The sequence below is a fragment of the Lynx canadensis genome, chromosome A2 (assembly GCF_007474595.2).
Source record: "Lynx canadensis isolate LIC74 chromosome A2, mLynCan4.pri.v2, whole genome shotgun sequence".
NCBI classification, from domain to species: Eukaryota; Metazoa; Chordata; class Mammalia; order Carnivora; family Felidae; genus Lynx; species Lynx canadensis.
The window spans coordinates 140,140,084-140,164,281 of record NC_044304.2 but is presented as its reverse complement, the minus strand read 5'-3'; the positions used below and the strand labels follow the sequence as shown (position 1 = coordinate 140,164,281).

Here is a 24,198-nt window from a genome sequence, read left to right as displayed (position 1 = left end):
TTGGCTCAGATTTCAGTCTTGCCATATATTAGCTTAACTTCTGTGAACATCATCAGTTTCTTCCTCTGTATAATGGGGGTGATACTAGAACTTATTACTGTGAGGATTAAGTGGGATAATGCATGCTTGGCTCTTAGCAAGAGGGCCTGGCACATAGGAAATTGCCAATAATGCTAGCAGTTGATGCTGTTTATTTTACTTTTGCTATTCCTCCTATTAGAAATATAAGCTTGGTTCATGAATAACAAGTAGTTAATATTTGAAAAGAAATGTCTGCAAATACACCAATACAGAACTGAAAAGTGGCTTTGACTCAAATAATCAAAGCAGTCATTAATCAAAAGGACTATAATCAGCATGGACACAGCGTACAGTGCTCTAAAGACCAAAATTTGTTTCAAGGCTGTAAATTTCCACAAGTACATCCATTCTTTTGAGACAATTTCTGTGTATTTCATTAGAATTAATGCTATTCATCATTCTGTAGTTGAGCATGAGAACTGCAACAACAACACTATCTTCCTGAGTTTCAGCAATGATGGGCACACAGGCTTCAGGTCAAAGCACATCTCTGCTATGGTGAAATCATTTCTATGGTGTTCTAAAATGTCCTTAGACATAAAGTTTGTGCCCTGGCTTACGGATATCTTGCAGTATATATGGAGCTTTCTATTTTCACCTGGGGACTGGAGTTGAGGACACTATGCCTTAATGAAAAGACATTGTATTTTAAACCCCCCTTCTGGGTTGAAAATTCTGCTTGACTGTACAATCTGTGACCTTGAACAATCCATTTAACCTTATGAGATGTAGTGTCTTCCTGTGTAAAATGGATATATAATGCTTTCCTCACAGGATTTGTGTTAGAATGAAATGTGCTTAGCTCATCTGCTCATTCCTAAACCTCTGCCTGACCTCTAGATGCCCCAGGGTGCGTTCCCTCTTCCTTTTATCTCCATTTACTCCTGAAATTATCACGCCCATTTCTGTGGTTTACAATATCACCTGTATGTTGGCAACGACCTCTTTTCTATCTCTAACTGCCCGCTGCTCTCATTTTCAGACTCATCTATCTAACTGCCCATCCAACATGACCACTTGGAAAACTAAGGGACGTCTTCGATTAACATGCCCACAGCAGCATTTTTGACCCTCCATTCCCTTACCCATCTGCCAACCTGTTCTCTCCTCAGACTTCATTTCAATAAATGGCACCTTTTCCTCATTCCTCCACATTTTGTCCCAAATATGTTTAAAATCAATTGTCTTCTCATCTTCACTGCTACCAATCTGACTTCAGCTAAAATCTACTCTATTTCCCATTCTACCCTACTCCTCTGCCAAACTTCTTTTGTCTTCTAATAAATTTCCCTGTGTATTTGGTTTATATTGCTACTTTACACATTACCATTAACTTAACCGGCCTAAAACTTCATGAATTTGTGACCTCATAATTTCTGTGGGTCAGGAGTCTAGGCACAGGTTAGCTGAGAACCTTGCTTAGGATCTCACCAGGCTAAAAATCAAGGTGACAGCTGGACCTCTAATCTCCACAGAAGGTTAGAGCCCTATTCCAAGATCATTCAGGTTACTGGCCTGAACTGAGTTCCCTGTGGTTGAATTACTGACGTGCCCATTTTATTGCTAACTTTTGGCGTGGGGTCACTCTCAACTTCTAGAAGCTACCTCTAGGTCCTTGACACATGGCCCCTTCCTCTGGCAATAGGAAAGCTTACTTCTTTAGGCCAGCAGGAAAGGTTCTCTTTTAAGGGTTCACCTGATTAAGTCAGATCCACCCAAGTTAATCTCCCTTTTGATTAACTCAAAAATTAATGGGGACCTTGATTACCACTGCAAAATCCCTTCACTTTTTCCATAAAAGAACCTAATCACAGGAATGAAATCCCACCTTATATGCAAGTTCTTCCCACACAGAAGAGAGAAGATTATACAAAACATGTATACCAGGCACAGAAATCTTGTGGGTCATTTTGGAGTTCTGCCTACTACAACTTGGCTTCCACTCTTGTTGCCTTCAATCTTGAGGATCCATCTAACCAACATGCTTTATGTAAATAACAAATTTACATAGACTTTAAGTTAGATCATGTCACTAACTTATTTATTATGTTCCAATTACTCCTGATTACGTTTGTGCTAAAATTCAAATTCCTTCTGATGGCCTACAAGGTGTTACATGATCTGATTGCTGTTGGCTACTTCTTGGGCTTAATTTCATGCCACTAACTTTAGCTCACTACCCACAGCCACACTAGCCTTCTGATTCTCAAACATTCTGCACTCATTCCTACCTCGGGGCCTTTGTACTTGCTATTTCCTCTGTCTGGGGGTGGGGGGCAGGTAACTCTTTCCCAGCTATTTACAGGACTGGCTGCTTCTTGCCATTTAGATCTCATTTCAAATATCACCTTCTTTAACCACACTATGTAAAACTTTTTCCTCTCCCTAGTAATTTTCTATTACATTATTTTGTTATATTTTCTGATTGTTTTCATGCTTACCTATTTACTGTCTGTGCTCCTCATTTCAATGTAAGCTTTATGGGGGCACCTGGGTGGCTCAGTCTGTTAAGCCTCCAACTCGATTTCGTCTCAGGTCAGGATCTCACAATTGGTGAGATCTAGCCCCAAGTCAGACGGTGCTGACAGTGCAAAGCCTGCTTGGGATTTCCCCTCTCTCCCTCTCTCACTGCTCCTCCCCCACTTTCTCTCTCTCTCTCTCTCTCTCTCTCTCTCTCTCTCTCTCTCTCTCTTTCTCAAAATGAATACATAAACTTAAAAAATGTTTAAAAAATGTAAACTTTATGAAAGGCTATCTTACATCCATCTAATTCACTACTATATCCCCAATATTTAGAAGAGTGCCTGGTACATGGTAGATACTCAAAGTTTTGGGTAAAAGTAAAGGTAAAAGTAATTCATTCTATCAGAATGAATTGTACTTAACATAGTTCATGATATTTATTTTAGGCAGATACTTGCAGTCACTTCACTTTACAGGGCATGAGGAAGTGGGAAAAGAAAAAGTGAAAAACTAATCCTTCACAGTATGCCATTCATTCCATTATCACTTAAAGTATTCACTGGAAATATAAGTATAAAGGTTATGATCATGGAGGCCACTGTCCTGTGTGGTGTTCACTTCCTTAATACTAAAGAAAAAAAGCAAAAAGAAAACAGAATTTAGCTTTTTTAGGCTTTCATTTACTAAATGAACTACCTCCCTCCAGGCAAAAATTCTAAAAAGGCCCTCGTCAATTAAACAAATTGTATTTAAAAAAAAATTTTATACATTTATTTACCTTTTTTTTAATATATGAAATTTATTGTCAAATTGGTTTCCATACAACACCCAGTGCTCATCCCAACAGGTGCCCTCCTCAATACCCATCACCCACCCTCCCCTCCCTCCCACCCCCCATCAACCCTCAGTTTGTTCTGAGTTTTTAAAAGTCTCTTATGCTTTGGCTCTCTCCCACTCTAACCTCTTTTTTTTTTTCCTTCCCCTCCCCCATGGGTTCCTGTTAAGTTTCTCAGGATCCACATAAGAGTGAACACATATGGTATCTGTCTTTCTCTGTACGGCTTATTTCACTTAGCATCACACTCTCCAGTTCCATCCACGTTGCTACAAAGGGCCATATTTCATTATTTCTCATTGCCACGTAGTACTCCATTGTGTATATAAACCACAATTTCTTTATCCATTCATCATTTGATGGACATTTAGGCTCTTTCCATAATTTGGCTATTGTTGAGAGTGCTGCTATAAACATTGGGGTACAGGTGCCCCTATGCATCAGTACTCCTGTATCCCTTGGGTAAATTCCTAGCAGTGCTATTGCTGGGTCATAGGGTAGGTCTATTTTTAATTTTTTGAGGAACCTCCACACTGCTTTCCAGAGCGGTTGCACCAATTTGCATTCCCACCAACAGTGCAAGAGGGTTCCCGTTTCTCCACATCCTCGCCAGCATCTATAGTCTCCTGATTTGTTCATTTTGGCCACTCTGACTGGCGTGAGGTGATATCTGAGTGTGGTTTTGATTTGTAGTTCCCTGATGAGGAGCGATGTTGAGCATCTTTTCATGTGCCTATTGGCCATCCGGATGTCTTCTTTAGAGAAGTGTCTATTCATGTTTTCTGCCCATTTCTTTCCTGGATTATTTGTTTTTCGGGTGTGGAGTTTGGTGAGCTCTTTATAGATTTTGGATACTAGCTCTTTGTCTGATATGTCATTTGCAAATATCTTTTCCCATTCCCTTGGTTGCCTTTTAGTTTTGTTGATTGTTTCCTTTGCTGTGGAGAAGCTTTTTATCTTCATGAGGTCCCAATAGTTCATTTTTGCTTTTGATAGGGAGAGACAGAGCACAAGTGGGGGAGGGGCAGAGAGAGACGGAGACACAGAATCCAAAGCAGGCTCCAGACGCTGAGCTGTCAGCACAGAGCCCGACAAGGGCTCAAACTCACAAACCGTGAGATAATGACCTGAGCCGAAGTCAGATGCTTACCCTACTGAGCCACCCAGGCGCCCCCAGTTAAATTTTAGAGGACTGAGTAAGGAGAACAATATAGCCTGATTTCAAAGTATGAGCTACAGACGGTGAGAGATGAAATGGGGTTTGGGGTGCTGGTTTGAACCTAATTCTGGCAGCATTTCTAAATGCCTTTAGGCTGAACAGAATAGCATAAGCCATCAACCTGTAACCCAAGTCTAATAAACTGATGAGAAATAAGAATAAGCCTTTTCGTCCTTATTGAATTTTCCAACTGAAGACAGCAAACATTTTTAGCAATTCTTAGTAGAAGCTCATGGACATGATATAGCATTTTTCCATTCATCAATTCTCTGTATTCTGTAGCATTTCTTACTTACCCTTGGTCATTTCTAATTGCATAAATGTGTAAGCTAAGCTTTGGATCTCTTCATGATAGATAATGATCATCCCAACTTGCTCCTGATAAATCGAGGATGTAGAGCAATTTTTTTATAACCTCAAAGTAATGGTAGAAAACACTGGAAATCTAGAGTTTTAAAAACCCATTCTTTTTTTTTTTTAAGTCTTTGCATTACTTAGCAACCATCTTAAAATAGAGGAGACACTTTATAAAATAGAAAAATGTGGCTTATGTTGATGGCTATAGTGTGAAACATTTCATTTATTTACATGACCTTTTTTAAATGGAAAAATACAAAGCGTGATTTAAATAGAACAAGAATATAAAAGTCTATCATTTCTATAAAGTTCTCTATATTTTATCATTTCAAAAATAATAAAAATAGGTTAACAGTGTCTTTATTGCTTCTGTGTGTTTTCTGTACTTTCCAAAGTTCCAAAGTCACTGTGTCAAGAAAAAAAGCAAAGAAACTATTTCTCAAATTTCCTGTTTTTCCCTCCTCTGTCATAAAATAGATAACTATGTGAGAATTAACTTGGAATTTACACTACATTTTTGAAGAATAAATGTGAGGTTACCAAAGAAACTGTGCTTGTCTCTGACTCCTCCCCTCCCCCAACTTTTTTTATTATTGTTTTGTGTTTATGTGGCTTGAAAAGCTGAAAATAACTAGGAGAAATAAAGGAAGAGCTCATGTTTTCCATAGAACTTTTAGTCATTTTTATCTGGTCCAGATTTATTCTGTTTGGCTGAGCCCTAAAGCACTGTCTAATTCTAAGAAGGGCCTGGCAAGATGGTTGTAGTTTCTTCAGGGCAGACAGAAGAGAGGGGAAACGGCTATAGAAGACAATATGGATGGATCAGAGTCCCTTCCTAAGTGCCTGGGATGCCAGCTACCAATTTAGGTTCCATGAAGTTAATTTTCATCTGTTCCCAAGTCTGTTTGTCTTTCCTCGCTCACATACCGATGATTCAAGTGCTAAGAACCAGGCACATATACCATGCATACCCATTTCTTGTGCATTTAGTGAGTGTGGACACTGTGCCAGCTTTCCCAAGCACTTCCTTACACATTGAACAAAGGGAACAAAAATCATAACATATCCACCCTTGCTTGTGAGGGAAGCAGCAATAATCACAGAGTTACAGATTCAGGACAAGAGGTAAGAGGTAAAACCAACTGCCGTACTTAATGATGAGAAGGTTCCACACCTTCCCTCTTGACTGGGAGCATGGCAAAGACGTGAGGTGTTGCTTCCCAGAGGACCATCAGAAAGGATTCCTTTTACACTCCCGTGAACACTTTTCTGTCTTTTCACACAGGCGTTACCCTGAATGTCGTTGCATTAACTTTGGATCCTGGTTTATGCTTTCCTTCCCGGCAGCTATTATTATTCTATTCTTGTCCTGGATCTGGCTTCAGTGGCTTTTCCTAGGATTCAAGTAAGTAAATATTCCATGTTGATCGGATAACTAAAGGTGTCTCGGTTCCCAGTTCTCAGCTGCTCACCCAGTGCCCTTTCACCCGTTTCATGCACACGGAGTCTCTGCATTTCTCTTCCTTACAAAACTGATGCACATGAGCACATATTTTAAGGATAAGCTAAAACATTATCTAAACAGTGTTGGCTGTGGAGGAGAGTTTGTAAAAAGCAAATCTATCTTGGTCTCCTTTGAATCCTAAGCTAATAATTTATTAATCAGCTGGAAGGGCATAAGGAACTTGTGGTAAGGACCCAGTCCAGCTTGTTAAAGTGGAATTTCAAGAAGTTTTGTCCCTCCATTTTGTTTAATGTGGGGATTTCCTCTGGTTACCTAGTCACTTTAAACTATAGCATGCAATATTCCTGCTTCATCTTGGCACCAAAATTAGTACATCCTTGTATAAATATTTATATTTATATTTATATTTATATTTATATTTATATATATTTATATATAACAGTACTCCACAAAGAAAGGGGAAATGGCTATAAATCAAACCCTGAGAGTTTTTTTCCTGAAAAAACAAAACAGTTGAAATTCATCTTTATCGGCTATTTAAATAATCTCAAGGACCTATGAATAAAACAACGTGTTATCTACTAAGCAGGTGAGACTGAAGTCAGCTATCTGTGCTTCCTTTGAAAAGCAAAGCACTGTGTCCATGTGGTGGTCCGTGCCCATGCCCAAATTTTCCAAGCCTAGTCACCTAAGGACTCATATTCTTCCCTCTCCATTTCCTCTTCCTGATTTTTCTCCAGAACTGCCACAGTTTTGTTAGCAGTGGGAAGATGATACTGATGATTTAAAAAACAAAAAAACAAACAAACAAAAAAAAACAACTGTTTGTCCAGATTGTGGGATCAGCGTGTGGCAGTTCTCCTGCTGAAGCAAATGTGTGGAATGTCACTGACTTCAGCAGGTGGGCATCAGTGGGGAGAAGCCAGCTGCATACTAAATGCCCCTTCCTGGAAATCCAAGCCTCTGGGGGTCTATTCAGTTGCACAGGTAGCAATTCAAGATGCAAAGAACAGGAATCCCAACTAAGGGAGAAAGCACCCCGTCACAGACCCATAGTTGTTTCCTTCTTTGTTGCTACATATAATGACTTTATAAAAAAATGTATGCAACCATTGTCATTATTATGGAATGGCCTACCCTGTATAAAGGAGAAATTAAGAAAATAAAGGGCAGGGGCGCCTGGGTGGCGCAGTCGGTTAAGCGTCCGACTTCAGCCAGGTCACGATCTCGCGGTCTGTGAGTTTGAGCCCCGCGTCGGGCTCTGGGCTGATGGCTCAGAGCCTGGAGCCTGTTTCTGATACTGTGTCTCCCTCTCTCTCTGCCCCTTGCCCGTTCATGCTCTGTCTCTCTCTGTCCCAAAAATATATACACGTTGAAAAAAAAAAAAAAAAAAAAAAGAAAATAAAGGGCAGATGTATTGAAAGGTGTTCTCAGTGAGGACAAAAATCCTGTGAAGTGCATACATTAGGCAAAAGTCCATAAATCATGATCGGTGACATATTTAAGCAGTCCCGTTGCTGTCCGCTATCGGTTAGACATTACACAACTTCACACTCCGGCCAATTTTTCAGAGTCCATTTCAGTCAGTCGGGGTCTTCACCTCCAAAGGTTTTAGATCAACAAACGGAAATTATCAGCCACTCCCCTGGCAGGCCACCCTACATTCTGGTTAGCGTGTTGGCTGTTAACACAGTTAACTCACCCATTATAAATGATCCCAGCATACTTGGGAAGAGAGGCTCATCTATCAGTGCCGCTGAACTTATTTAAGTGAAGAGGTTGATGCATTGTCATATGCTTCATCAGTTCCTTTGTGAAGGCATTAACCTTCTTTGTAGCAAAGCCAATATGGCGTTGGACTTAACTATTTATAGTCCCCAACCAAAGAGACCAAATACATATACAGTCTACTGGCTGGAAAACATTTTTTAGGGAGACTTGCCTCTTTTTTTAATTCTACTTTTCTGTTCTACAGATGGATCTCAAGGTGGTTCAGGATCAATTTCTTATAATAGTAGTATTTATATTGTGTCAAGGGGTAAAATTTCAAGACCGGCACTAGTCAGTAATTTAGTTGAGATTATAAACATTAAATATTATCTCATTGATCTTAAGTATAACAACATCCATCTCATTATGTTCAGGGGTTGGAATGTGTGCAGGAGAATGATTATGAAAGTGTAGAATGGATGATTTAAGAATTGAGGAAACTCGGGGTGCCTGGGTGGCTCAGTCAGTTAAGCGTCCGACTTTGGCTCAGGTCATGATCTCAGGGTCTGTGGGTTTGAGCCCTGCATCTAGCTCTGTGCTTACAGCTCAGAGCCTGGAGCCTGTTTCAGATTCTGTGTCTCCCTCTGTCTCTACCCCTCCCCTACTTGTTCTCTCTCTCTCTTTCTCTCTCTCTCAAAAACAAATAAGCATTAAACAAAATTTTTTAATTAAAAAAAACGAATTGAGGAAACTCGGCTCCTTCAAAGGGAATAATAGTCCAAACAAGTCTGAGTGGCAGAGCTACAGAAATAAATAGATAAATAAATAAAATGTCTCTGTGTGATAGCTGTCTTCACACCGCCTCAGTCTTCCAGCTTCCTCCCTCATATACATCCATGTTCAGCCCAGCAATTTTACAGAAGAATATGCTTCTGTGCTCATTCTTCTCCTAAAATTGCTTTCACTGACGTCTGATTGACCTACAAAAAACCATAGATATTTGATATGTACAGCGTGTTTGGAGATCAGTGTACACCCATGAACCATCATCAATGTGAAGGCCAAAAACTTTTCCATCACCTCCAAGTTTCCTTTTGTCCCTGTGCTTTTTCTTTTTTTCTCCCTTTTGTGGTAAAAGCACTTAACATAAGATCTGCCCTCTCAGTGAATTTTTAAGTATACAATACAGTATTGTGAATCATAGGCCTTATTTTGTGCAGTAAATCTCTAGAGCTTATTTATTTTTCATAAGGGAAACTTTGTACCCTTTGACTAACACCTCCCCATTGCCCTCTCCTTCCATTCCCTGGCAAACACCATTTTACTCTCTGCTTTTATGTGTTTGACTATTTTGGATTCTGCATTTCTGTAAGATCATACAGTATTTGTTTTTCTGCATCTGGCTTATTTCACTTAGCAGAATGTCCCCGAGTCCATCTGTCTTACTACAAATGGCAGGATTTCCTTCTTTGAGGCTGAATAATATTCCATCATATGTATAAGCCACTGTTTCTTTTTTTTAATACCACTTTTACTTTACCTACTTGTTTGTCAGTGGACATCTGAGTTGTTTCCATGTCTTGACCGTTGTGAATAATGGTTCAGTGAACATGTGAGTGCAGGTATCTGGTCAAGATCCAGATTTCAATTCCTTTGGATATACACTCAGAAATGCCTTCCCTACTGTACATAATGTAATCTAACTCACCTACTCATAGACCTTCCAAAAGGTAGTCCATAAGAATCTAGCCATTTGCTCATTTGTTTATTCCTCTGGAGGGATTTTTTGTTTTTAATCTAGGCGCTAGAGCAGTACTTCACAAAAAAAAAAGTTTTGAAGACCCTGGACTTCGAGAAAGAAAAATTAGTCACAGGGGAAGGTATCACTAGAGTCAACAGCTGAAAGAAATAGGCACCGGCAGTTACTATTGGCAATAGTTGAAAAACTATCTAGTAGATTCTATTAGGACATAAGAGGTCAAGAATCTTATAGGAAAAAAAAATGGAACCAAGTTGTTTTCGTTCTGAGAATAGATCTAGTTCAGACTCCGCTCATGATCACGGTACATGACTTCGCTGCCCTAGTGTATGACCCGAGTTTAGTATATTTTGTGAAAACTGATGGATCTGACAACCAGCTGTCTCAATTTGACACTGTTCAGTTGATGAGTCGAGTGTTTGTTTTACATGCCAGTTATATGTACAGTGTTGAGAGTCGCTGTACCAAAGGGAACATCTATGACACTGCCCCTGCCTTCAAACAATTGGTTATCTCACTAGTGAGATAAAACCTACACATGTGCAACAATTAACAGTCAAGATAGACAAGACATAGATTAAAATCTATAACAATCAGGTATATAATAAAGTGTTAAATTAGAGATGAGCGTCTCATGGCAAAATTCCAAGGGTACAGAGGTAGAAACAGAGGTAGAAAAGGAAGGGATCAGGGGAAGATGTGTGAAAATGGGGAACAAAAATTAAGTCTCGCAAATTGAGAAAACCAGGCAAAAGAGGAAAAAGGGGAGAGGACATTCAAAGAAGGTGATGGAGGTATAGGAACCAAGCACAGATTTCTGTTATTGGCCAGGAGATCCGTATTTTGTAAAGCTTTCACACAAATCTCTTCTATGAAGGGAGAATTCTTTGCTTAACAAGTTTATTCTTTTCAGTTTTAAGGAGATGTTCAAATGTGGCAAGACCAAAACAGTCAAGCAAAAAGCCTGTGCTGAGGTGATTAAACAAGAATACCAAAAACTTGGGCCAATAAGGTAAGATGCACCTGCACGCAGACGCACAAGCAAACACACTCATGCTCACACAGGTGCATACTGTTTATACTGCAAGTATTCGTGCAAAGGGAAACAGGCACATAATAGTCTATAATGTGTTTAGGACACCTAATAAGGGCCTTGAATATGCTAGCCCTTGTAAATAGATCTCAACATGACAAAATACATACTTTTAGCTCACTGAAATTTACCAGGTAGAATCAAAGGAAGCCGAAGACTCCATAGAGGAGTCGAGTCCTTTTCTAACTGTGCTGGTTCTCTCAAATTGTTGACACGTAATCATCTGGTTTTTACAGCGTTTAGCGTTCTGCTAAGATTACTCTGGCAATAGCTCAGGGAGTTTCTACGAATGTCCTGACTGAGAAAATAAATGAAATGATGGGAATTTTTGCACAGGTATCAGGAAATTGTGACCTTGGTCCTCTTCATTGTGATGGCTCTGCTATGGTTTAGCCGAGATCCTGGGTTTGTTCCCGGTTGGTCTGCACTTTTTTCCAAGTAAGCATTACATATTATGTTTGTCAAACCTTACTGTTTTTTTGTTGTTTTTTTTTTTCTGGTTTTCTCCTAAGTGGTTCCTATAACTCTATAAGATTATATGAGACTTTTTTCCCCCTTCCTTTCCACTGAAAAGATTTAATTCTAATCTTTTCAGAAAAAAAATTAGAAATGAAATTTAAGGTAAGACTGCAGATAAGATAATCATATATTCTGTAACTAAAAGTCAGGCTCCTTTAGGCAAAGCTTTTCCCAGCCTTACAAAATTAGAAATATAATCTGTAGGAAAGCCATGATCTGTGGTGGTTTGGAGTGCAGACTGTGGAGCCTCACTGCTTGAGGAGTATTCTGGATCTTCCCCTTTGGGCAAGTCACTTATATCTCAGTTCCTTCATCTGTGAAATAAGGCTAATAACAGCACTTAGAATAGCGCTGCCCTACTCTATACTGACAGTGCAGAGCCTGCTTGGGATTCTCTCTCTCCCTCTTTCTCTGCCCTCCCCTGCTTGCTCGCTCGCTCGCTCTCTCTCTCTCTCAAAATAAATAACATAAACTTTAAAAAAAAAGAGTAGTGCTGCCCTTACTCCCTACAGAAATATTTATTATTAAGTGAGATAAATGCCACTCCATCCTTGTTAATAACCTGAGATGGATCGATTCTCAGCCTTTTGGCTAAGATCAAGTGTAATAACCTGAGATGGATTCATATTCTGTGATTTTTGCCAACTTATTTTTTTTTTTTTTACTCAGGTCAGTATCTTGTCTTTTTTTTCTAATTATGTTCCTTTTTTATACTAGTTCACTATAAATCCATCCCTGCCCCTATTTTTTAGATAAAGAATTCCTGAATAAGTAATAAGACTGATTTTAGAAACTAATGTTAGCAGCTGGGTCGAGTTAATTTCATCTTGCAGTGTCTTATAGACCAGCAGTCCTGCTGAGTCATATGAAGTCACGGGGAGGATGATAGCGTAATTTTCTAAATTAAGGGCCATCCTATGTGTCAATATAAATACTTTGGTTTTGAGATGTATGTTCCCAATCTGTCTTTCACTGAAGTACTCTGCTTCCTAAATTGAGCAGATCTCCGATGATGACTTCCTGTCTCACATCCCACAGCAAGAATCCATGTCTCTGGGGACAGAAACCAAAATTATTTTAGTTAAAGGTATTCTGCTGACATGGAATAAAGAGGTCCTTCTCTTCTTGAATAGAGACTTCTGGCAATATAGGCATTCGCAACATTTTTTAAAGGTGCGAGGTCTGTGTGCAAATTCCTAGTGAACATACAAGTGCAGCAGTGTGATGCGGTAGCATGTTTCAAAGGATCGGCTTCAGCTTGATAAACTTTTTGTTTAGGACTAAAACTTTTCACTTTGAGAAGTCTAAACAAAAGGCAGCATCCTGTTATTCATAGCAAACTATCATTTAACGGTTTGATTATTATTTTTTAGTTTTGTAATAGGTTGTAAACCAACATAAAAAGTGAGTTTCCTTTTCAAAATTCCACTCCTATTAACCTAGGTAGGGAGAGTCTTCTCTAAACACTAGTGTGTAAACACTAAATGAAATCAGATAGTAGCTAATAAAAACCAGGAAGAAATCCCAGTATGAATTCAACGTAATAAGTTTCTAATTTCTGTTCTTTATAGGAAGAAAGTGTAATTCAGAAGATATTTTGTTTGCAGCAGGAAAACGGAGTATATTTACTATGGTCAGGTGTTCGTGTTATGTAGAATTCCAAGAGAAAACAATAGGAAAAGGAACAAAGGTTTGAGAGGAGAAGGAACTTGAAGATATAAGTCTAATTGACTTTGATTCATAAATCGCCAAAGCAAATAAAATTTGTGTAAGCTTAATATTTTGTAATACTGAGGCAACCTTAGTTCATAATCATGTAAAAAAAATGAAAATAAACAAGTACTGAAATAATAACAGTTTTAAAAGTCTTTGGGAACACAATTACCTCAACATTTATGGCTTGATTTTATGTAAAGTATATTCTGCAGAATATATTTGTAATATAGAGATTTTAAGCATTTAGAATTTCCAAAGCTAGGATGATATATCAAGATTTATAGCTACCACCTAATGTTTTCATTCCATCTGTTTGAACCTGGACTGAATTCAATGTGTCTTTTCATATAAAACAAAATCAGATTACATGATGCCTGACCTAATTTGGTAAAATTACAATAAAAAATTATAACTCAAGTAAAAGAAATAAGGAGCAATAAAATAATAAATATTGGTGAAGTTTGTTGAATAAATTACACCAAATAGCTTTGTACTCAGCAAAGAAATAAATAAAATCTATATTTAAGGAAAACAGACTCCTTTCTAAAGTTGCCAGATTGAATAAAAATAATGTGTTTCCTTGATTATTTATACTGTTCAAGTGAATCACAGGAGTAGAGAGCTTCTATAGTATGTACACATTGCCGAGTCACAAGGCAGCAAAATAATCTCTAGGGTGTACATATTTCTTCTCAGGTTACAAAGATTCACTAGTTAATACTGCTGAATCTTAAAACTGAATTTTAATTATGTATGTCTGTTTCATTCATGTCTGGTTTCCAGGTGCTTATTAACAGTTGAGGCTTCTGGGAACTTGTCTTACTTGCTGGAATGACCTAGTGATTCTAAGACCCCATCTGTTCCTGAATCACTCTTAATTTGTACAGTGATCATTTATGAGCATCTCATAAACCATTCTAATAATTAATATTCTTGATTGAGTTTCACAGGGTGCAAAGCATTAAATGGGTTGATTTCATTTGTATGATATGGCTAGAGCCTATAATCACAGTAGCAGATGTTATATCTTAGAAAAACAGATCAATTTATTTTCATAATTTACAGAAGAATTTTAGAGGGCTCTAGAAACACCCTTTCGTTGCCACAAGTCAATACTGTGATGTTATACAACAATTATACAGGGCTTTGCCTAGTCTAGCAATTGTTTTGGTTTCAGTTCTCTGCCAGTATATTAAATGAAAAAATTCAAAGAAAAAAATCACTTACCAAATCCTTGAGCCTTGCCTAAAAAGTGTGGGCCATTATGTTAGCATGTGTATTCATGGTTTTGAAAGTAGGAGACATATATGGAAACAATGAGAACATGGTGTGAGATTTTCGGCTTCACTAAGTTACATCATTTAGTTGGAAATCCATAGATTTTAGACCTGATTATCCAGAATAAATAATCTATACCTCCACTACTACTTGTATGCTTATTAGCATAGTCGATTGTTGTTTAGTTCATTCAAGTTCTTCCTGCTATTTTTAATGTACACATCTGTCCTTTTTCAGGTATCCTGGTTTTGCTACAGATTCAACTGTTGCCTTACTTATAGGACTTCTATTCTTTCTTATCCCAGCTAAGAGATTGACTAAAACTACACCTACAGGAGAAATTGGTTGAGTATTATTTATAATTCTGAATGAATTTGACAGAAGAGCAAAAATTACAAAATTCCATTGGTTTCAGTTAGCACTTAGAACAGAAGGAATGGACATGCTTCCACAGCGCCTGGCTTAGCACGCCCTGTTTGCACACCGCAACCCTTATTCAGCCAGCACGTGTTCTCCCCCTGCAAGGAGAACCATCTTACTTGGCAGAAGTGAGAAGTAGATTTCCTTATGCAACATGGTTAGAACTCCACTATGAGTGATACTGTTTGGTTCACAATAGGCCCACTTCCCCTGCCATAATCAGAATTAATCTTACTATTGGCAAACATAGGAACAAGAACTCTAAAGTCATACTTCATGATGAGCCCTTGATAATAAATGCTGAGGATCTAAAAAGGTGAAGAGTTTCAAGGGAAAGAGTATTTACATCATCATAGTAATCCTGGAGAGAATGCAAATCAAGCCCACATATAGCCAGAACCCTAGTGTCACAAATGAAAGACGTAGTATTCAGTGGGAGCATTCATTGTCTTTGTAATACATGGACAAAGAAGTATCCTTGTTTATGTGAGCATACCCCCCTTCCCCTGACACACACATTTTTTAAACACAGGATTCTGCTGTCCCCCCCCCCCATTTATGCTTTATACTAATATAGCAGGTGTTTTGGGTAGTCAGATTCCTATGTTGTTATTGTAGGACAAATGGTTTAAAATTGTTTGGAAATAGTCTAGTAGAGGGTGGGGGGTTTTATTGTTGGTTTTTCTTTTATTTGTGCTGCCTTTTTTTTTTTGCATGGGTGGAACCTGGATTCATGGAGTTGAGTTGGCCCACCTGACTCCCTGTGTCCAAATTGATAAGCGACTAATGAGTCAGATTTCTAGGACATGATATATATAAATAGCATAATGTAGAAATAAATGCTTTTTGTTATTTACTTGAGTCTAGAACATCTCAAAGTGTGTTATAAGGAGATATTGTAATACAGAGTAAAAATTTCTGTGAGACCCTGAGGACACTGACCGTTGAAGTCAAATCCCTATGGCCTGTTAGTGGCCAGTGTTGAGGAACCAATGCTTGGCTTAACTTCCCTGGTTCCCACATTTGAATCCTCCTCTCAGAAAAAGCCTTGCTTCTGTTGGGGAGAAAGAATTTTATCTTCCCTTCAAGATCCTTCCAGCTGGACTAAGACTCAAGTTGATAGGAGCAGATTAATGGTAGAAAATCAAATTTAATGGTGTACATACAGGGAATCCACACAGACATGGAAGTTCCAAAGACAGTGAGGCAACATGACCCTTATATGAGCTAAGAAGAGGGATAGGGGTCTGAGGATACAGAGGAGAAAGACCAATAGCAGGAAGGTGAAAGGAGATGTTTGGAAAACAAAGGTTACCCAATTATGCAGATAAGTTTCTTAGGTAAAGAGAAATCTTTGTTAATCTCTCTTTTCCTGGTACAAGCAGATAGTTGAGTGGGAGGCAAAGAACTTTTTCTGAATCTGCTGGGGTTTTTTTGTTTGTATTTTTAATGTTTTTGGGGGTTTTGTTTTGTTTTATTTTTAAGAGAGAGAGCACTAGCAGAGGGGCAGAGGGGGGGGGGGGGACAAAGTATCCAAAGCAGGCTCTGCAGTTATATCAGCGAGCTCCATGTGGAGCTCAAACTCACGAACCATGAGATCATGACCTGAGCCAAAGTTGGACACTCAACCGCCTGAGCCATCCAGGTGCCCAAGTCTGCTGGGTTGTGATTGCTTTTAACTCAAAATAACATTCATGACAAAGTCGCCCATCTTGGGGCAGCCTGCCATTGGCCCCTATACCAATGTCTACCAGTCTCTCTCTTCTCATTCTTCAACTCCTGTTCTCGCTGATAAACTCATTCACACTAGGTTTAAAAATGGCAAGACATTATGTGTTAAATTTTACATGAGAGGTATATTTCAGAAATGTTTGTGTTTTAACAGAAAATATATCGCTTTTTTTTTTGAGAGACAGAGAGAGAGAGAGAGCGTGCACACAGGTGGGGAGGGGCAGAGGAAGAGAGAGAATCTTAAGGAGGCTCCATGCCTAGTACGGAGCGTAGTGCAGGACTTGATCTCAAGATCATGAGATCCTAACCTGAGCTGAAATCAAGAGTCAGACGCTTAACTGACTGAGCCACCAAGGCAGGCCTTGATAGGTATATATATCCTAATTCAAGCAAGGAAGAGCAAAATCTCCATCAATAGCGAAGGTAAGTTTGGTTTAGGTTTAACAGAAGGAGATAGGAAGGAGTCTTAGTAGTAACCCTAAAATCTCACCATGTAGAAGACCACTTGTTACACACAAATGTTAAATGGGAATAATATATTCATGGATGACCTTTTTTCTCAACAAATCAAATGAGCCATTATGACCTAAATATCAAAAGAAGTCTTTATGATAATTGCTTTATAAGAATTTTAAGAGTCTTATGAATGATACTTAAATTATTTAATCTGAACTTTGATTTTAAACTGAAATCATGATGAATCTATTATGACCCTCCTCATGATTTGAAAAAATAAAAAAGGTTCAAGAAAATAGTGAATAAAATTATAATGCTACAGTGATGATATTAGAACCAATGTCGTATTAGACACTTTGAATAGCAAAGAATAGTATAGTCAATGCATTGTGTTACTCATAGTAGGCAGAATGTTAGTGGAATGAATGAATGAATGAATGGCACTATAAATGATAATGTTATAATCTATCTAAATTTGTAATATGATCCAAAGGATTTTTCCAAGTCATGTTTATGTTTGTTTGTTTGTTTGTTTGTTTGTTTGTTTTGGAATGCAGTGTTCCACCTCAGCCAGGTAGAAATCACTCAAAGTTCAGATCAAGTTACTTACCTAAAAACAATAGAGGAATATTAAAAACTTCTTATGAGATGGCGGTTTCAGGTAATGAAAACAAATACATGTCATATTGTCATCTTTTAAGCAATGTATAACTGTGGGAATTGTGTTTTGCAGTTGCTTTTGATTATTCTCCACTGATTACTTGGAAAGAATTCCAGTCATTCATGCCCTGGGATATAGCCATCCTTGTTGGTGGAGGGTTTGCCTTGGCAGATGGCTGTGAGGTAATACTCTGTGTCTAAGATATTTAACAATTAACTAGACTTTTCCAAAGAAGAACAAGAGACATTTAAGCTTTGACATATTCAACTTTACCCTATCATTTTAACAATACAGAATTCAATAGTCATGCAGTGAGTATGCCACACAAAGTGAGTTCAATAATTTTTACAGGCTGCGAGCATAAAACATCATTTTTTATGATGTCCCAACATGTCAAAAGGAATAAAGCAAAGAAGATTAGAATTCTTAAACCATGAAATGGTACTAGAAGACTAGCTAAGTAAGAAAGAAATGCAAAAATCATATGTACAATGACTCCTAGCAAAACATTTTGTTTTATACCTTTACCTTATTTCATGATGAATTTGAGTACCTCACAGACTTCTCTTCAGTGTATCACAGTCCAGGTGGGCCTGGGTGGCTCAGTCAGTTAAACGTCCTACTCTTGATTTTGGCTCAGGTCACGATCTCACAGTTCATGGGATCAAGCCCGGCTTTGGGCTCTGCCCTGAAGGGCTCTGCTCGCTCTCTCTCTCTCTCTCTCTCTCTCTCTCTGCCTCTCCCCTGCATGTGCTGGCTGTCTCTCAAAAATAAACATTTTTTAAAAATTTACAATATATCATAGTCCTGAGGCTGTCAAAGAAGAATAAGAAGTAACAGTACTTCATTACATCATTTATTTATTACATATTAAGTACATTAAAAGTACTTAGTACATGCTGGGGCACCTGGGTGGGTCTGTTGGTTAAGCATCTGCCTTCGGCTCAGGTTAGGATCCCACAGTTCAGGGGTTCGAGCCCTGCATGGAGTTCTGTGCTGACAGCTCAGAGCCTGGAGCCTGCTTCAAATTCTGTGTCTCCCTCCCTCTGCCCTCCCCCTGGTCATGCTCTGTCTTTCTCTGTCTCTATCTCAAAAATAAATGAACATTTAAAAAAAAAGTATTTAGTGAATGTTTATTGAATGAAGTCCGGAGAGAATTTTACATAACCATTGCTAATACTACATTATGTCTAATTTTAGGGAGAAATAAAACCACCATTAGGAATAATTCTTTGGCCTGTCATCTACTATCTAGTTTATATAAAGTAGAAGTCTGAGAGGCCTTTGTCACTTGAAAGTCATTGTAGGGCTGCTGGAAAAAAGCATCTTCTTAAAAAGTCCATGAGAAAGTTTTTACTCTTAGACTGATTAAAAACTCTCATTTCTGGGTCTTATATGTGAAACACTTAAAGCTCACAGCTGCTCCATTTCCTTATTCAGCCATCAGAGTAAAAAGGATGATGAGAGAGATGTGTTGTGTCCAGCCTTTTCGTTTCTGGAAAGTTAAATTTTTATTTTTCTCAAGGCGAATAACTATCTGCTATCTTCTAAATAGCTTCTAGGGAGATTGTCTTTTGCTTCTTACTTTATTGTCAATTTTTCTGTATGGCATTTGGACACAAAACTTTCGACTTAATAGGTGAAAAATGTCAGAAATAGTCTCAATTCTGAGTGCCACTTATAATGCCTTTTTACATCTAGATTTGGCTTGCCTCATAGACCACTCAAATTTAAATGATAGAAATATAAGGCAAATTCACTTTTTTCCCCTACTATTTCAGAAATAATGAGATCTGGTTTCTCAGAATCAGTAACTTCCGTTATTTTTATTGCTAATTTGAACTGTGAGGGAATCAGAATCGGTAATTCTGACACTGATGTTAACTTTGTTCATGTCTCCTTCCCAGAATATCTGTCCAGATTGGACTCTAGATACTCAAAGTGATTTTAAAAGCATTAGCCAGACCCTAGAATTGCAAAATCCAAGAAAATTAAAAGGTGTGGACTTCCTCTGATACACTAGCCCCTCCCACTGGAAGAATTAGGGAAACCATAGATGGAGGTCTAGTTTGCTGTGAAAATCCTGGTACATAGAATTAAATTTCTGTGGGATATCCAGAATGACCCTATCCCTGAGTGGGTATATTGAAGCCATGAATTTCAAAAATATGGCTGTGGAAAAATATGCCCCTAGAAACTGATTTTACAAAGATTTGGAGACAGTTCATTTTTTAAAATTTTGTTCCAAACTGTAATTAGTTTGGCAAATGTCCAGAACTCAATAACTCTCCTGGGTGGGAGCGATGAGAGAGCAGCTAGCTACTAAAGCATTCACCTCTTTGTAATTCGCTCTCTCTTAAAAGCCTGTTAACTTTGTTTTAATATAATCACAGTACACTAAGTGTCTCAGGTATGAACAATATTCATATAATCCTAATGGCAAAATTTAAATATTGATTTAATAAAAAGTGTTGATGGGGCGCCTGGGTGGCGCAGTCGGTTAAGCGTCCGACTTCAGCCAGGTCACGATCTCGCGGTCCGTGAGTTTGAGCCCCGCGTCGGGCTCTGGGCTGATGGCTCAGAGCCTGGAGCCTGTTTCTGATTCTGTGTCTCCCTCTCTCTCTGCCCCTCCCCCATTCATGCTCTGTCTCTCTCTGTCCCAAAAATAAATAAACGTTGAAAAAAAACTAAAAAAAAAAAAAAGAAACTTATAGAAAGCTGAATCCTTATGTAACGTATTGGAAAGTCAGTAAACAAAATCTAAATTAGCAAATTAGGAAAACACATAGTTTAAAAAATAGCTGTAAATAGCTAATATGGGTTGAAAATTGTCTCTGGGGAACACAACGTAGGAATAGAGAGAGGCAGACCAGAGGGCTTCCATTTTCTTAAAGTCCTGTAGTACCACATGATTTGTGCATATAAATTCGGTAAAATTAAATTTTAATTTAAAAAACGTGAGAAGGCAATTCAAATTTCCTAAAGCATGTTGGTAGTGTTAAAATAAGAATAATTGAGAACTTCTCCATGTCAGAGCCTCCTAGATCTACCAAACTATGGAAAAATATGAAAGATTAAAGTTATACTTTGGAAACTGTGTTCTTAGGGCAAAGGTTACATTTTATATATTTAAATTGTGTCTGATTAAAATGAATTGTTTACAAATAACATTACAAATTATTATTATTTTCTTTTTTTTTTTTTTTTTTTTTAGGAATCAGGACTATCTAAGTGGATAGGAAATAAATTATCTCCTCTAGGTTCATTACCAGTATGGCTAATAATTCTGATATCTTCTTTGCTTGTCACATCTTTAACAGAGGTAGCCAGTAATCCAGCTACCATTACCCTTCTTCTCCCGATATTATCTTCATTGGTGGGTATCTCATTGATCTGCTTTTATACTCATCAAAAGTGTAGTGTTCTACTTTGCTTGTTCTCATATTGTGGTATGGGATCATTTTTGGTGCGAATGATCTTCCTGTAAGTAGCTTATAGAGTGGTCTTTATTTGGGTTGATACTTTTTTGGGAGACCTCAACGCAGAACTCTGTTCTACATTCAAGCAGCAAGATCTTAAGAGAAGTACTTACCTTCTTTCTGCCCAGATTTTTCATTTGCAGATAAGTACAAGGGTCAGCCTGGATCGTTTCCAGCTGTGAGACTTTGGGATTCAGTGTTTCCTGGCAACTTCAGTATTTAGATGTCTAACACTGACACTTCTCCCTCCAGATTATTCCTCAGTTTCTGAGAAGTGGTTCATATAGGTGATTCGCAAGTGAATAAGAAGCTAGGCTTATGCTTCTGGCTTTAAGCTTAAATATCTTAGACATGGTTGGTTTCTCTATAGCCCAGGGAATAATTTTAAAAGATAAGTAAAAACCAGATTTGCAAGGAGAGAGAGGAAACGACAATCTACCTTTTTTCTCCCCACCTAGCTAGCAATTACAAGAAATAGCGTTAAGTAAAATGTTTTCCTTATTGGGACGGCTAAGTTTGGTGAGAGGTAGCACTTTAAATTAAGAAGGATTGCCCTTCTGAAATTGTTCACCTCCAGCTCAAGGCGCATATGATAGCATTCTTAAGCTGCTGCTTCAAATTAGAGAAGAAATGTAGGCAGTTTATACTGGCAAAATACCATTTTGGTTTTTCTGTTTTTTATTTCTCAACAGGGCACAGATGAAATGGCACAGTTAGAAAAGTTAGATGATGAATTAAGAATAGGAGTGACTCTTCTTCTGTGAAGATCCCTAAGCAAATTTTAAATTATATGTGGCGCAGAGGCAGAAAAGTTAATGGAATAATGAGAAGCTTTGGAGCCAGAGAGAAATAAGCCCCTACATAAGCTCTACTGCTTGCCACCTTTGTGTCTGGACTTTAACCTTTCTGGGCCTTAGTTTCTTCATCTGTTATTTGGGGCTATAGTAGCCATCTCATAGGTCATTGGGAATATTAAGTTATTTTATATAAATACACACACACACACACACACACACAGAGCACCTAGCACACTGGATAAATGATAAATTGCTTCTGTTTTTATTTAGTTCCTGGAATAAATGATACTTTATTTTCTAAATGAACTGAGCTTTAATACTTAAATGGGCATCAATAACCATATAGACAACAACAAGAGGAAGAGACATTTCTGAAAAATATTCTTCAAGCTAGAGTTGCATTTATGTGTACAATTTTATGTCTTTAAGTTTTAACCTGCTTCTGCAAAAGTTTATTATAATAATTTTGCTCATTTTGATGCTTGGTGCCTACCTCAAAATTTCACTTAGACTCCTTTGTCTTTCCCAACAGGCTGAAGCCATTCAAGTGAACCCTCTTTATATTTTGATACCTTCTACTCTGTGTACTTCATTTGCATTCCTCCTACCAGTAGCAAATCCACCCAATGCTATTGTTTTTTCATACGGCCATCTAAAAGTAATTGACATGGTGAGTGAGCTGATTGTTTTCAAGTCCAATGTCTTGTGTTATCGCTCCTTTTACACACTAATCAACTTGCAGGGAAAGCATGGCTTGAGTTCTGTTTCTGAAGGTGAGTACATGATTGGTCATAGAATTGTTTTCAAGAGTGATACCAGAAGCAAACATGCCATTAGAATTTGCAGTCACAAATACGGATACTGAAGGCATCAGTAACACCCTGGAAGAGGGAAAAGAGCATAGACTGTGTTCCACACAAGGGCTTAAACTTACATGTCAAAATCAGAATCCAACTTGACCTAGGCAAAAGAAAGAAATAGAATTAATGAAATTCAGCAGTCACGCCCTGTGGTTTTCTATCACAAATATCTTTGCAACCAACCAACATTCGCTTTGAATAACATACTGGGCTCAGTGCCTGCTGATGAAAAGTCGTCTTTCTTGTTGTGATTCTAATAGTGGCATCTGACATGAAAGTGCAAGCAAGTCATAACGGAACGTTTAGTGTGGTGTCTACATGTGGTGTTTCTTCCGATCCGATGGGGGCCCCAAAATGTGGGGCAACAATCAGGTGGAAGCCACCTGAGGCAGAACAGAGGAGATAGAAGTTGGCTGAATACACCACAAGAGAACAACGGGCAGGGCAGGACGGCAGAAGAAAGGCTGTCTGCAAGGAGGCAGTGGGTGGGGGGCGTTTTTAAAGGAGGAAGTTGAAGAGGTTTGGCAATATATGGAATTTTCCCTTTTTTGGTAACTGAGCCTGGTTGTAAGTAGCCCATTGGTCATTTAGGGCCTTTGGATATTTGGGGGTGGGTCGCCTGATGGGCCTGTCTGTATTCAGCCAGGTGGTCACTGTGGCCCTTTCTACATTCCCTTGCTCATGGCTGTTTGCCGTGGTAGGCAAGGACTAGCTTGAGAACACTCTAGTCTCCCCCAAATCTTGATCACCAACTTCCAAACCAAACCAAACAGGAATGTAATGAAAGTAACTTCCATTAGTTTACTCTGCAGGTGCACTCCCCAGGTAAGTCCCAGCTCCCTCCTGCCACACACATTGCTGTCCCTACATTCCTGCAATGTAAACATTTTGGAAATGCCTCTATGCAGAAGTCACATAATATTCTTTTGGAAAAGAAAATGTGTAGGACACCATATAACCAGTGTCCTGTGCACATGAATTTAAACAATAAAAACAGGATTCTGGAATAAGTGAGTGGCTTGCATAGAAAGAAAAGGAGACTTCCTATAATAATCATCACTAGATATCTCCTTTTGCTTTGGGGCTCCATGCTTTAAAACAGAGAATGAGAGGTAAGCAGTCTTTCCCTGTAAAAAGTCAGACAGTAAATGTTTGACACTGTGGGCCGTATGCTCTCTGTCACAACTACTCAATTCTGCCATTGTATCACGACTGCAGCCAACAACAATATGTGAACAAATAGTCATAGTTCTAGTACCATAAAACTGTATTTACCAAAACAGGTCATGGGCAGTATTT

General features: G+C 38.4%; 1 protein-coding gene across 1 annotated transcript in view; it reads left to right on the top strand.

The window, feature by feature from the left end:
- Positions 1-24,198, top strand: part of SLC13A1 (solute carrier family 13 member 1) — a 140,609-nt gene that overhangs the window by 73,570 nt on the left and 42,841 nt on the right. Inside the window, exons 8-14 of the mRNA XM_030308338.1 lie at positions 6,241-6,360; positions 10,803-10,901; positions 11,319-11,420; positions 14,733-14,839; positions 17,836-17,945; positions 20,978-21,139; positions 22,572-22,709. Coding sequence (XP_030164198.1) covers positions 6,241-6,360; positions 10,803-10,901; positions 11,319-11,420; positions 14,733-14,839; positions 17,836-17,945; positions 20,978-21,139; positions 22,572-22,709 — 838 coding nt within the window. The remainder of the gene's footprint in view (positions 1-6,240; positions 6,361-10,802; positions 10,902-11,318; positions 11,421-14,732; positions 14,840-17,835; positions 17,946-20,977; positions 21,140-22,571; positions 22,710-24,198) is intronic.